This window comes from Oryza brachyantha, chromosome 8 (assembly GCF_000231095.2).
Source record: "Oryza brachyantha chromosome 8, ObraRS2, whole genome shotgun sequence".
In the NCBI taxonomy this organism is placed as follows: Eukaryota; Viridiplantae; Streptophyta; class Magnoliopsida; order Poales; family Poaceae; genus Oryza; species Oryza brachyantha.
Window position 1 is genome coordinate 13,729,165 of NC_023170.2, and position 12,552 is coordinate 13,741,716.

Sequence of the window (12,552 nt, forward strand, 5' to 3'; positions counted from 1 at the left end):
TTGCTCCATCCAACGTCGGTCATCGGTTCGCTGTCGCCATCGACGGTGTCATCGCTTTCTTCGCCACCTCCGCCAGATCGGCGTAGCCGGATCCGGCTGTGTTGTCGTCGCTAGGTTCAACCGGTTTGAGTTGGTTCGGTTCGCTAGGTTCAACCGGTCTGAAACTCTCGACTTTGAACCCAGCCCATGAAACAGGCCTAACCGAGCTGAAGTTTAGCCGAGCCAAGCCGAGGCATGGAGACGGTAAACAAGAGACGAAAGAAAATCCACGATAACCACTGATCGCCCTATCCAAAATTACACCAACGCCCCTCATATCTCGGTGAAATCCTCTCCCACTCCACCCAGCCCTCTACTCTATAAAGCCCTCCTCCTCCCCGTCCTCCTCGCCTCCTCCAAGGGCCAAAGGTATCTCATCAGTCGCTTGCATCCATCCAAGAAGAAGGCCAGGAACGACGTCGAGTCGTCGTCGTCGACGACGACGACGCTGCTGCTGCCGCGCATACGCCTGGTAATACGTTCACGGAACCAATCGAACGCACGCACGCACGAACGGCCACCCACGGTCGGCAGATGGGGCTCCTCGACCAGCTCTGGGACGAGACGGTGGCCGGCCCGCTGCCGGACTCCGGCCTCGGCAAGCTCCGCAAGTACTCCTCCTTCTCGCCCTCGTCGTCCTCCCCCGCTGCCGCTGCCGCCGCGGCGGCTGAGGCGCCGGCGTCGTCGGTGACCCGCAGCATCACCATCGTCCGGCCGCCGTCGCTCTCCGTCCCGTCGCCGCGCGGCGGCGAGCACAGCTCCTCCGTGCCATCCTCCCCGGCCAGCGCGCCGGACTCCCCGTTCGCATCCGGTAGGGCTCCTACGTTTCATTTCTTGGCGCCCCCCCCCCCCCCCCTGTGTCTCACCCCCTTCCTCCCGATGGGAAGAAAAACGTATCCTTTTCCTGCTTTTCTTCCTCTGGATCGGTGCGCGTAGTAGGCGCTCAGCTTTCGCACTGTGCAACTCTAGATCTGCGTCGTGGTTGGGGGATTGGATCCCGATGCGACGAGAGCCCATGGTTGCGTGTCAATCTGGTGATGTTTCCATGAAAATGGGAGAGAAAAAATGTCATACAAATGGCTGCTTTATGCTTTTTATGCCTTGTGCCTTGAGTGCGGCTGATGCAGTTACCAGATCTACAGACATTTTCTTTCCGTGGAGTTTAATTATCCGCTCTTGTTTGATGCTATCTGTTCAGCTTGATTAAGAAATGGTGGATCGAGTGTGATGATCCAGTACAGGATTAACTAGTCTGATATTACTACAGGGTTAATAAAATTCAGGAAGAAAGTAACGGAACTGTTGCATGTGCCTGACGTATCTGAAATTTTTTTGATGCAGCCACTACGCCCAAGGGGGACAGCTGGAGGAGGCTTCGCCGGAAACCCAGGACGGCCGACGCCGCCGTGCCGGAGGCCGCTGCCACCGTCGGGCCGAGAAGCCCCACCGTCTACGATTGGTGCGCACGCTTCCTCTCTCTCACTCTCGCTGCAATCTTCTTGCTGCTTGTTCATCATCATAGCTGAATGGTCAGCAACAAGGTTACAGCTCGCCCATGGCTGCCTCTGATCTAACCTTGTGTGATTGCAGGGTGGTCATCAGTTCACTGGACCGATGAACTAGCACGATCCAGCCTGAGATGTAATAATCAATCGAGCAGGGGACGATATGTATGGCAAAGGAAGCTAGCTAGCTAACGTGCCTGAGGCTTCACGCATCCGTTGTGTTTCATCTGTACCTGTGGCTGCGTCCTGTGTGTAGTGAGGTGGTCTCCGGCGTGCAGTGTTCCTTTTTTTCCTATGTAGCAAAGCGCCAGATCACTGTAAAAATATGCAGTAGTAATAGTGTTAGTGGAGTCATAGGTGATCTAGCTAGAGAGATGTCAATCCACTTGGGGATGTAACACGAGTGCTCGCTCTGTTCTTGTATCATCCTCTGTAATTAAGAAAATGCAAAGCATATGTCTTTGCTTCTCTCGTTTGCTCGAGTAAATCTTGCTTCTACATGAATGGCCACTCGTGTAATGTTTTCATGCTAGTAAGATTCATATGCCTGGTGATACTTGCTGGATAAAAGATTCTGCAATGTAAAGTGGGGTTCCATTTTGTCTTCATCTGTCTGAACTATGAACAATATATCCCTGGTTCTATTTTGATTTCTCTAAAGACCTGAATCCAATGATTCCCAGGTGGGTAACGCTCCCTTGGATCTATGCACAGTCCATGGAACTACTCAACTTGCAAGTCCATGGAACTACTTTGCTAAAAGAAAAAAGTGAATGTACCAGGATCCGAATGGGATGGGTGCCTTTGTGGACTGTACTAGTAGAATCGTTATACCATCTGCATAAACGATGCTCGATGATCTTATTCTCTCTCGTGGGAATCCATCGGACTAAAAAAATAGCAAGAAAGCGAAGTTATCTTTGCCACTGATCATATATTCATGAGGTCAAATCAAATCGATAGGTTCGTCTTGAAAAGAGAAAAAATAACGATACGGGAGAGGTCAGCATTCAGGAAGACGAAGTAGCCATGGATAGGATAATAGGAAACAGAATAGACAACGGATTAGTAAAGCATCATGCTATGTTGCTTGTTCTTCAGAAATAGCCATGGATAGGATCGTAGGAAACAGAATAGACAATGGACCAACCAGGTGAAAAAAAAACAAAAAATGATGGCACCCTCCATCCGTACAAACCAGGATGAGTTTGCTCAAAGTAATACATATGGAGGAAAAAAAACAGATCGAATAATGTTTTCCTAACTACGGAATTTAGATTTCCGTTGACACGGTTTTTGAACTCATAAACGGTTCTTTTTGTGCAAAAATTTTCTATGTAAAAGCTCTGCATTTGACCTTTCAAAAATATTTTTTTAATTTTGTAGTAATTAATTCAGTCATTTATACCCTAAATAACTATGACAAAAAAATCTAAAAATGTTCCAGTTGATAGAAGAACACCGCCTAACGGAACCTGTTGAGCTGGAGACCTAATCCTCCGATTAGTTTGGGATTTATCTCTATCGGCTTGAGAGAGCACTGAATCCACTCTTGATTCCATGTGGACGTACGCTTTTGCATCGAACCAATTCTAGCTCTTGGAACATTCCATGTGAGAGGTAGGCTGACTTTTGCATCGAACCAATTCTAGCTCTTGGAACATTCCATGTGAGAGGTAGGATCGTGCAGCCTGCAGCCTCAAGGAAAGGTTGGTGCCGGATGATCCCTGTAGGCAAACCTGGCGTACCAATCAGGGGCAGAGCTCCCTTGTGCAAGGGGTTCTCACAAACCTGGTCGAATTTGTTAGCTAGAGTTTATTTATTTTTATTATTTATATATATATATATATGTCTCTCTTAATTTAAAATTCAACACTTACGATGATCTAAGGCCGCGTTCGGTGGTGGAGGATGCTAGTTAACTTACCCGGCGCGGAAAACGGAGTAATAGATTAGTACATGATTAATTAATTATTAATTATTAAAAAATATGAAATATATTAATATGATTTTTTAAAACAACTTTTCTATAGAAAATTTTTTTAAAAAGTACGCCGTTTAGCAGTTTGTAAAGCGTGCGCACGAAAAACGAAAGAGGGCTACGTTAACTTAGCTGTTTGGCCGAACACGGCCTAAGTTTGATTCAAAATATTAGAAAATAAGTAAGTGACACCCTATATATTTAATCCTAGCTCTGTCTCTGCATACCATCATGTCTCACGCTCTCTCGTGCCGCCCATGTTCGTGTTGCCAAAAGAACCTGTTTCTTGACGTATTGTTTCGATCAGGACGGACGACATGAACCGGTCTTCATCAACTATTTGATCAGCCGAAATTGTTCACGTATCCAGCATGCGTCGTTTTGACTGCTACAGCTAGCAGTGAGGTCCGTCAGGCGATGGATCATGCTGCATGGGGGGCAGCAGTGAAGGGTTAGTTGGGATGCATGGCGTGAAGTTTCTTGGGTTGCTGGCTAGTTGCAACTTTGGAACCTCTCTGATCTCTAGTATCAGTGTAACATGTCAGGATGGTGGCCTGGGATGCTATAAGATATTAAATGTTACTTCTTGTGAGCATCAGAGGGGACGTAGCTCATATGGTAGAGCGCTCGCTTCGCATGCGAGAGGCACGGGGTTCGATTCCCCGCGTCTCCATTTTTTTGCGGAAAGAAATGTTAGAACATTGATACTCAAGCCCCGTTCAGTTTTAAAAAATTTTCTCAAAAACATCACAAATTAATTGTACAATTATGTAAGAAATCGTGAGACGATTCTTTTGAGAATAATTAGTCGTGCTACAGTAACCTACATGCGCTAATGATGGATTAATTTGGCTCAAAAGATTTATCTCACAGTTTTTAGCCGAGTCGTGATATTCGTTTTTTCATTCACCTCTAAAATCCCTTTCTAACATCCAGTCAAACGTCTAATATGATATCCAGAAATTTTCATTTCTACACCCCCTTATATGATCGTCTGCAACGAAAGAATTTGACCTCCATCTTTCTAGGTGCCGTACGTTGTCATTCTCCACTCAATTCGGTTCTTCTGCGCCACATGGGTTCGGCAGCGAGAAGCCCGGGTGCTGACCACCCGGTCACGCAGGTCAGCTAGCACTAGCCGTAGGAAAGAAGGAAACAACACTGGCAGAAGTACAGAACCAGTTTTCCTCTTGGAAGAGCACACAAATATCCCTCCGTGCATTGCTTGGATTGGCAAGCCGCATCTGGGCCACGAAAGCAAAAAAGGCCTCTGTTTGTGCTCTCAGGACCCGCCCCGTCCCACGCGAAGCATCATCCATCATCACACAGGCCGGCACCCCGGTTCCACTCCAGCTACTCACATTTCGCCCCGCCTTGCAGCCGGCCGATCGATCCGCAGCCCGAGACCGACGCGACGCCACCCCGAGAAAACCCAATCGCACCGTCGGTCACGCCGAAGGCCAGGCCGACGCAGGCCACGGCCCACGTGATGACGGATCCAGCGGCGAAACACGCGAAAATTCCGGAATTTCTAAGTCCTGAAGCTTCTGCGGAGGCTGTAGGAACCCCCCTCCCCCCCGCCCCCCCCCCCCCCCCAGTGGACACCCTACATGATTCTGGTTTGTAGAGTCGGCCATTGATCAACCTAATCCAACATCGTTGGATGTCCTCTCACTTCAACGGCAAACACCGAAACTATTCCCTCTTAGGTTTTTTAATCATGAGTTAATTGCTTGAATATTTTTTTTTTCAAAAATATATCAATCCAACTTTTGTGTGGCTAGGATTTTATAGAAGTTTCGTGTCGCATACTTGTCAAGTATGCCTATCTGAGTCTATTCGCCTCTACCTCTTGACCCCCACAACTATAACTCGCACCTCCACATTGCTTCACAAACATATAACTAATGCCATGTCGTGATCCCTCTTGGCCTCCACCCTCTTATTCCACCTCATCCTAATTACACCCTCCCCGTCACCTCCTAGAGTCATTCCGCTGCCGTATCTTCAACTCCGTCTCATTTCCCTTTACCCTGTCTCTTCTTCCTTAACTTTGGTGGCTCACACTGCTCGATCTTCTGCCCTTAAGTTCTAATCTCTCCACCATTATTTTTAAGTCTGACGCCTACTTCATCTGCCTCCTAACTACTATTACAAATCTCGTCTGACCTCGAGCCCCATCCATCTCAGTAACCCCCATCGGTCTTCCACCACTCTAAAAATCCCTCTAAAGCCAACCACACCATCCTCGTGCCGCCTCAACCTAAAACTTTAATCTAGCAAAGCCTAGTAGAGTTTGGTGTTGTCGGCGCTATGGTTTATCGTAAGTCATCGCTGATGTCTCTAGTGAGTTGTCCCTCGACATGTCTCTTTCTCTTTCTCATGCCTTCCCTTGGCTAGAGGCACAAGATAAAATGTTCCACCTCATAGCAACAAAACTATTTTTCTACATCTTTGTTTGAGTTTACAAAAGAGTTTTTTTTTCTCTCCTTTTATAATGCGACATAAGCTATTATTATGACTAGTAATATATCTGTAAATCTATTATTATGACTAGTAATATATCAGTGCATTACAATAGAACCATATAATTGATAATTGATTGTCCAAGTGCACATACCTACAATAGAATCATTGTTATGTTTCTGGTTTTTGTGGAAGCCGATGGTTTTGGTGTGACGTGGGATGGGGAGGAAGCGGTGATTTTTGCGAGACATGAAGTGGGAAAGAGGGCATAGACTCCGCTTTTAAGCAGTAGAGATGTTAATGGATCAGTTTCTCACTGAACCTTCGAAGTTATCATTTATCAAAGTACTGCTTGAGTTAGATGAGATTTGTTTCAGTCCAATAAAAAATAATAAAAAGTAGCTCGAGGTACCGGTACCTCGCGGTACCAAATCATTTCTGATCGCTGGATCTAACAGTGCACTATAAGATCAAGAGTGATCTACATGCTTTTATGATGAACAAATTGGTGGTTTGCGAGATAAATGTTTTTGTGAAAATTGACCGGGCGGTCAGACCGCAGGTATATGGGCGGTCAGACCAGCAGGTCAGCCCCGAAAGTTTCAGCTTTCGGTTTTCTTTTCGGTTTCGGATTTGTTCTTCGTGAATTCGACTTCTAGTTGGTTTCTATACGTATGGGTACTGTTGTTTTGCTAATCATGGGTCAAGTTAGAGATAGCTTGGTCTCGGAATATGGTTTCTTTGTTTGATTCATGTGTAGGTGACTTGATGCCTCGGGAGAGTGTTGCCGGTGATGGATCGGGAGTCAACTTGGAGATAAGTTGACGTCCGGCGGTCGAGATATCATGCGGGATACTTAGGCTAGAGTTATATGCACGTGGTGGTGAAGATTCCATGTGGCATACGATGGAGATATTGTGTGCGTATGGGATATGGAAGTTGAGTTCGGATAGAGTTTGGATTTGAGAAGATTTGTTGTATTAGAGATAGAGATATGGTTAGTTACGGATAAGGATTGGTTTTCCACGAGATTGGAGTCCTAATTCGTGCTAGATACGTGGGCCTTGCTTACCCATGTCGAGGTTATAAATAGGTACCGAGGGGTATGCCCCCGGAGAGCTTTTTTGTGCCGTTTGAGAGAAAAAGTTAGGGTTTCGACTCTATTTCTATTTTAGATCAAAAGTTTTGGTTAGGAGTGCTTTCTATGCACTTTGTAAACACTGGTTGATCAATAAAAGTCGAGAGATTCAATCTACATCTTGAAGCTTTGTCGATTGGCGTTTTTTCAGGATCTCGACGGTCTAACCGCAGGTAGGCTGGCGGTCTGATAGGCTACACAACGTCAGTCTGACCGAGGTTATGTGAGTGGCCTGACCGGCCACATAATGGCCGGTCTGACCGGTGGTACATTCGCAGGGCGACCGGAGGGTTCGGTAAGGCTTTTGTGAAGGTAATCTTTTGTTTCCGTGAAAAGATTTGGTTTTTTGATCTAGCTACCATTCACCCCCTCTGATAGTTTTTTTACTCTGTTGTGATCCTACAAGTGGTATCAGAGCCTCGTTTTCTTCTTTGGATTTTAACCGATCTAGAGATTTTTCTTGGATTGTAACCGATTTAGAGTTTTCTTGCCATGGCTCACAAATTCACAACAAAGCCTCATGTTTTTGATGGATTGAATTTTCCTTATTGGTGTGATAAGATGCAATCTTATATTATGGCTGAAGATTATGATGTTTGACAAGAAGTTGCTCAGCCATATGAGATTCCTGAACAGATTAATACTCCTGCTTTGAAAATCGAGTTTAGCAATAATTGCAAAGCTCGAAATGTTTTATTGAGTGGGATTTCTCGTTCGGATTTTGATCGTGTTTCACATCTTAAAACTGCTAATGAGATTTGGAATGCTTTGAAAAATTTTTATCAAGGAACAACGAACATAAAGGAACTTCGTCGAGATCTTTTCAAAAAGGATTACATTAAATTTGAGATGAAACCTGGAGAAGCTTTGGATGATTATCTTGCTAGGTTTAATAAAATTTTGAGTAATCTTAGATCTGTTGATTCTGCCTATGATGTTAATTATTTTCAATCTGAGATTTCTCGTCACTTTTGAATGGTCTCGACATGTCTGTTTGAGAGATGAAAGTTACTATCATTCAAGAATCTACTGATATGTCTACTTTGACTTTGGATTCTCTTTACACAAAACTCAAAACACACGAGATGAATATCCTCTCTAGTAAAATTGATTCTAAATCCAGTGCTTTGGTTTCTCCCTCGACTTCTTTTGACATTGGTGCTTCACCATCTAATTCTACCGCTCTTGCTTTGATTAACGTCATGTCCGATGAGCAACTCGAACAATTCAAGGAGGAGGATTTGGCTTTGGCTGCTAACAAGATTTCTCGAGCTATGAACAATGTCAGGTACATGAGAAGAGGAGGATCAGCTCGTTGCTTCGAGTGTGGTGCGCTTGATCACATCCACTCGCATTGTCCTAAACTCGGGAGAGGCAAGAAGGAAGATAATGATGAGGACAAGACCAAGGACAATAAGCCCAAGTTCAAGAGCACATTCCAGGGAAGGAGGACCAAAGAGAACCTTAAGAAGATGCTGAATCAAGTCTACGCCGCTTTTGAGCCTCCAAGCAATGTAGATGGAGAGAGTAAAGATGAAGATAAAGCAAAGAACATATCTGGTGTCTGCCTCATGTCGCGTGGAGAATTAGATTCAGAATATGACGACAATGAGGTGAGTTCCCTTGAAGAAGCTATTCATGTTCTAAGTGCAAAAAATAAGAAGTGTGAGAAGATGTATAAAAAACAAGAGTTTATAATTGAATCTCTGAATGCTGAAATTTCTAGATTAAAATCTCTTATTCCTAATGATGATGATTGCAAAAATTGTGAGGTTTTGATGCATAAAATTTCAAAAATTAGAGATGTCAATGTTTCACATGATTTGAAAACTAGATCTTCTCTTGCTCTTGTTTTTGCTTTGCTTACACGCACTTGTGATGAGTTGTTTTTAACTAGAAAGATATTGAAAAAAATATCAAACTGCTTTTTATGCTAGTTCGATGTTTAACATGCTTTGTGCTAAAAGGTTAAAACAACACCGTAATGTTTTGGATTGCTCAACATGCACATCAAATATTATGAAGCTAAAATTTACTCTAGCTCGTGTTGAGTACATGGAAGAAATTGTGAAAACCAATGAAGTGTTGTCTTGTCCCAAGTGTCGTAATAGCAAAAGTGTCAAGATTGATTGCAAAAACTGTGCTAATCTTGAAAAGGAGGTTTCTTATTTGAAAAGTTCTTTGAAAAGATTTTCTGATGGTAAGAAACAACTTAACATGATTTTGGATCAATCTAAAGTGACTAGCTGCAACAGAGGTGTTGGTTTCAAGACTTTGACAAAACCAAGTAATGAAAAAACTGTGTTTAAATCTGCTGGTTTTATGTCCTCTTCTTCTGAAACACGGAAAGAAACAAAAACAAAAGTTTTAAAACCATCTATTTCTAAACAAAAATATAATTGCTCCTTCTGTGGAAAAGATGGACATCTTGTTGGTTTTTGTTTCAGATTAGCTCGTAAGCAGAAAAAGGAGAGAGAAATTGCTTTTGCAAAATCTAAGCTGCAAAAATCTGTTTTTTCTTCGAGGAAACCGGTCAGACTGCAGTAGGTTGCACGGTCAGACCGAGGACCGGTCAAACTGGCTACTGAGCCACGGTCAGACCGGACACCGGTCAGACCGGAGGTACAGAAGCGGTCAGACCGGCCCCCGGTCAAACCGGCTACTGCACCTCGGTCAGACCGGCCTCGCAGAGATTTTTCTAAAAATTCTCAAACTATTTTTGCACGATGATATATGCCTATTGGATCTACTAGTCGTGTGTCTCAGTACTGGATTCCTAAATTTCTTTTATCTAACCCCAGTACTGAGGCTTCGACATCCTCTCTTGTGTAGGCTTTGGTGGCGAGGAAGGAGAACGTGTGGATCGTGGATTCCGGTTGTTCGCGGCACATGACCGGTGATAAAAATTGATTCTCCTCCCTTAAACAGGCATCCAAGACTGAATCGATTATCTTTGGTGATGTTTCTACTAGTGCCGTTCTTGCTACAGGTATGGTCAAGGTAAGTGACAAGTTTGAATTGAAAAATGTAACTTTGGTTGAGGATTTAAAGTATAATTTGCTTTCAGTTTCACAAATTGTTGCTGAGTGTTTTGAGGTTCATTTTAAGAAAACTGGAAGTAAAATATTTGATTCTTGTGGTGATTATGTGTCACACCCTGAGTTTATCCCAAGCCTAAATTCGTAAAAGAAATCCGTAAATAATAATTGGCTTAATTAACTCAGGAAAAATCCCTCTAAAGAAAACTAATTTAATTAAATCGTGGTTCCAAATCGATTAACATGATTTAAACTTAAATTACAGAGTATAAAATTTTGCCAAACAAATTAATTTAAAACTCGGCAAAAGTGGGGCTTTCCTTTTTCACTCCTTTTTCTTTTCTTTTTCCCTTCCTTCCCAAATTGGGCCGAAGTCCAATTTTCCTCCTCACTCCTTTTCCTTTTTCCTTTTTCTTTTTCCCTTCTTCCTTCCCGAGCCGGCCTAGCCGAGCCGGCCTTCTTCCCCGCGCGCGTGCCCGCATGGGCCGCCAGCCGCCTTGGCCCAGCTCGCCTGCTCGCCCCCGCACCGCGCCTGCCTGCGGAGTCCATCCTCCCTCCTTCCTCGCGTCACTGATAGGCGGGGCCCGCCTGTCAGCGACAGCACCCCGCTGCGCCGGCCGCGCTCGAGTCCGCCTCCACCCCGAGTCGTCGCGCCGCCACGTCGTGGACGAGCCCGCCACCGCCTTTTCCGCGCCGTGGCCGGTACGGCCTCTAACCACCGCCTCCGCCCTAGCCGGCGCTCCTTCCCTATAAAACCCCCGCCGCCTTGTCTCCTCCGCCACCTAGCCGCCGCACCCCGTCATCTCGCCGTGGACGTGCGATCTTGCCCTCGATCACCCGTCGTCGCCGTCCAGTTGCGTCGTCGTCTCCGCCTTGACGTCGTCAACCCTCCGCTAGCCTTCATCGCTGCCGGTGGGCACCTCAGCGCCCTTCGCCGCCCCTCCGTCCCCTTCGCCGCCACGTCCGACCCCTTCGCCGCCGCATCCGATCTCGTCATCGGACGCCGCTCGTCGCCGTCCATCCACGTCACCCCTGCAGCCTCGACGTCGCCGACCCTCCACCGCTTTCGCCTTCGCCGGTGAGCAACCCCACTACCCTCTCCCTCCTCGTCCTTCCCCTTCGGTCGCCGTCACCGGCCCGCGCGCCGTTGCCGCGCTCGTGCGCCGCAGGTCGCCGCCTCCGCGCCCGCCGGGTGCCGTCTCCACCGCCACGCGGTCGCCATGCCGTCGCCGCCTCTCGCCGTCGCGTGTCGTCGCGTGTCGTCGCTCGCCGCGCTGCCACGGTACGCCGTGGCCGTCGCCGCCAGCCATGCGCCGTCGTCGGTCGTCGTAGTGTCGTTGCGCCGTTGTCGTGCGCCGCCGCTGTCGCCGCCCGTCGGTCGCCGCCGTCGGCCGAGCGTCCTCCTCCTCTGCTCTGGGCCGATGACGAGCGAGTCCCACTCGTTAGTCGGCGCCACCCCGTCCTCTCTCTCCCTGACCGACGGGCCCCACCCATCGGCCTCACCCTCTGTCCCTTGCCCCGTGGCCCATCTGGCAGCCGCTAGCCGGCCGACCCCCCTCTCTCCTCTCTCCTCCCCTCGGGCCCACATGTCAGCCTCTCCTCCCCTCTCTCCATCACCGACAGGTGGCTCCCACCCGTCAGCGTCTCCTCTCTCCTCCGCTGATGTCAGCAGCCCTATTAATTGCGCAATAATTGATTTATGACTTTTCTGTTTAGCTAAAAAAACCCAGAAAATTTCTAAAATTCATAAGTAATTCATCTAGTCTCCGTTTAGGTCCATTCAAGTTTCATTAAATCCAGTAAAATGCCAAGAATCCATTAAAAATAGTTTCTTTCTCTGTTTCAGTAGTTTTATAGCTTGTTTTGCTTGTTTTGCCTTGTTTGTCGTAGGTTTTGACCCTGTCGCAGTGCCGTTCGTTCTCAAAGTCGTCGCCGAAGTTCCTCGTGGGTCTAGGCAAGGCAAGTGGCACCCTTCTTTGATCATATTGAACCTATGTTTATAAAATTCCTCGCTTTACATTTAAACATGCATTGTTTTATGCAAATCTATTTACTTTATTTTCCTATTGGGCATTTACCTTTATATATCCGTTGATTCCCACTTATTATTGTAATCCCATGGTTAATTTGACTAGAATTAGGATTAGGCAATGCTTAGCCATGCTTAGTTCAACTAGCTCACTAATTATTATTTAATTATTGATTAGACTTTGATAGACCTTTAATGGTTTTGATCATGGTTAATCCCCCGATGTGGATTAATAACAACTAAAATATTGCTTATGGTGGACTGTGGGTGCATGGTTTTGAGAGTCGTGCCCATGGCAATTAAGGACCGGTTCTCGGAAAACCCTGGAAGTCTTACACGTACTAACCACAAGCCAG

General features: G+C 46.2%; 1 protein-coding gene and 1 non-coding gene across 2 annotated transcripts; both read left to right on the forward strand.

The window, feature by feature from the left end:
- Positions 1-389: 389 nt before the first annotated feature.
- LOC102702401 (dormancy-associated protein homolog 3) lies at positions 390-2,031 on the forward strand. Its single transcript, XM_040527268.1, has 3 exons — positions 390-850; positions 1,381-1,498; positions 1,630-2,031. Exons 1-3 carry the CDS (start codon positions 574-576, stop codon positions 1,655-1,657), a joined length of 423 nt encoding a protein of 140 aa, XP_040383202.1. The 5' UTR covers positions 390-573; the 3' UTR covers positions 1,658-2,031.
- A 2,094-nt stretch (positions 2,032-4,125) lies between these two features.
- Positions 4,126-4,198, forward strand: TRNAA-CGC. The gene has a single exon. It is a non-coding gene; the product is annotated as a tRNA-Ala (tRNA).
- The last annotated feature ends 8,354 nt before the right edge of the window (positions 4,199-12,552 follow it).

Excerpts from the sequence above, each read along its gene's own strand:
- LOC102702401 (XM_040527268.1), top strand. The coding sequence starts at position 574 with ATGGGGCTCCTCGACCAGCTCTGGGACGAGACGGTGGCCGGCCCGCTG. Across the intron at positions 851-1,380 it reads GGACTCCCCGTTCGCATCCG|CCACTACGCCCAAGGGGGAC; the intron begins GTAGGGCTCCTA and ends TTTTTGATGCAG. Across the intron at positions 1,499-1,629 it reads AGCCCCACCGTCTACGATTG|GGTGGTCATCAGTTCACTGG; the intron begins GTGCGCACGCTT and ends GTGTGATTGCAG.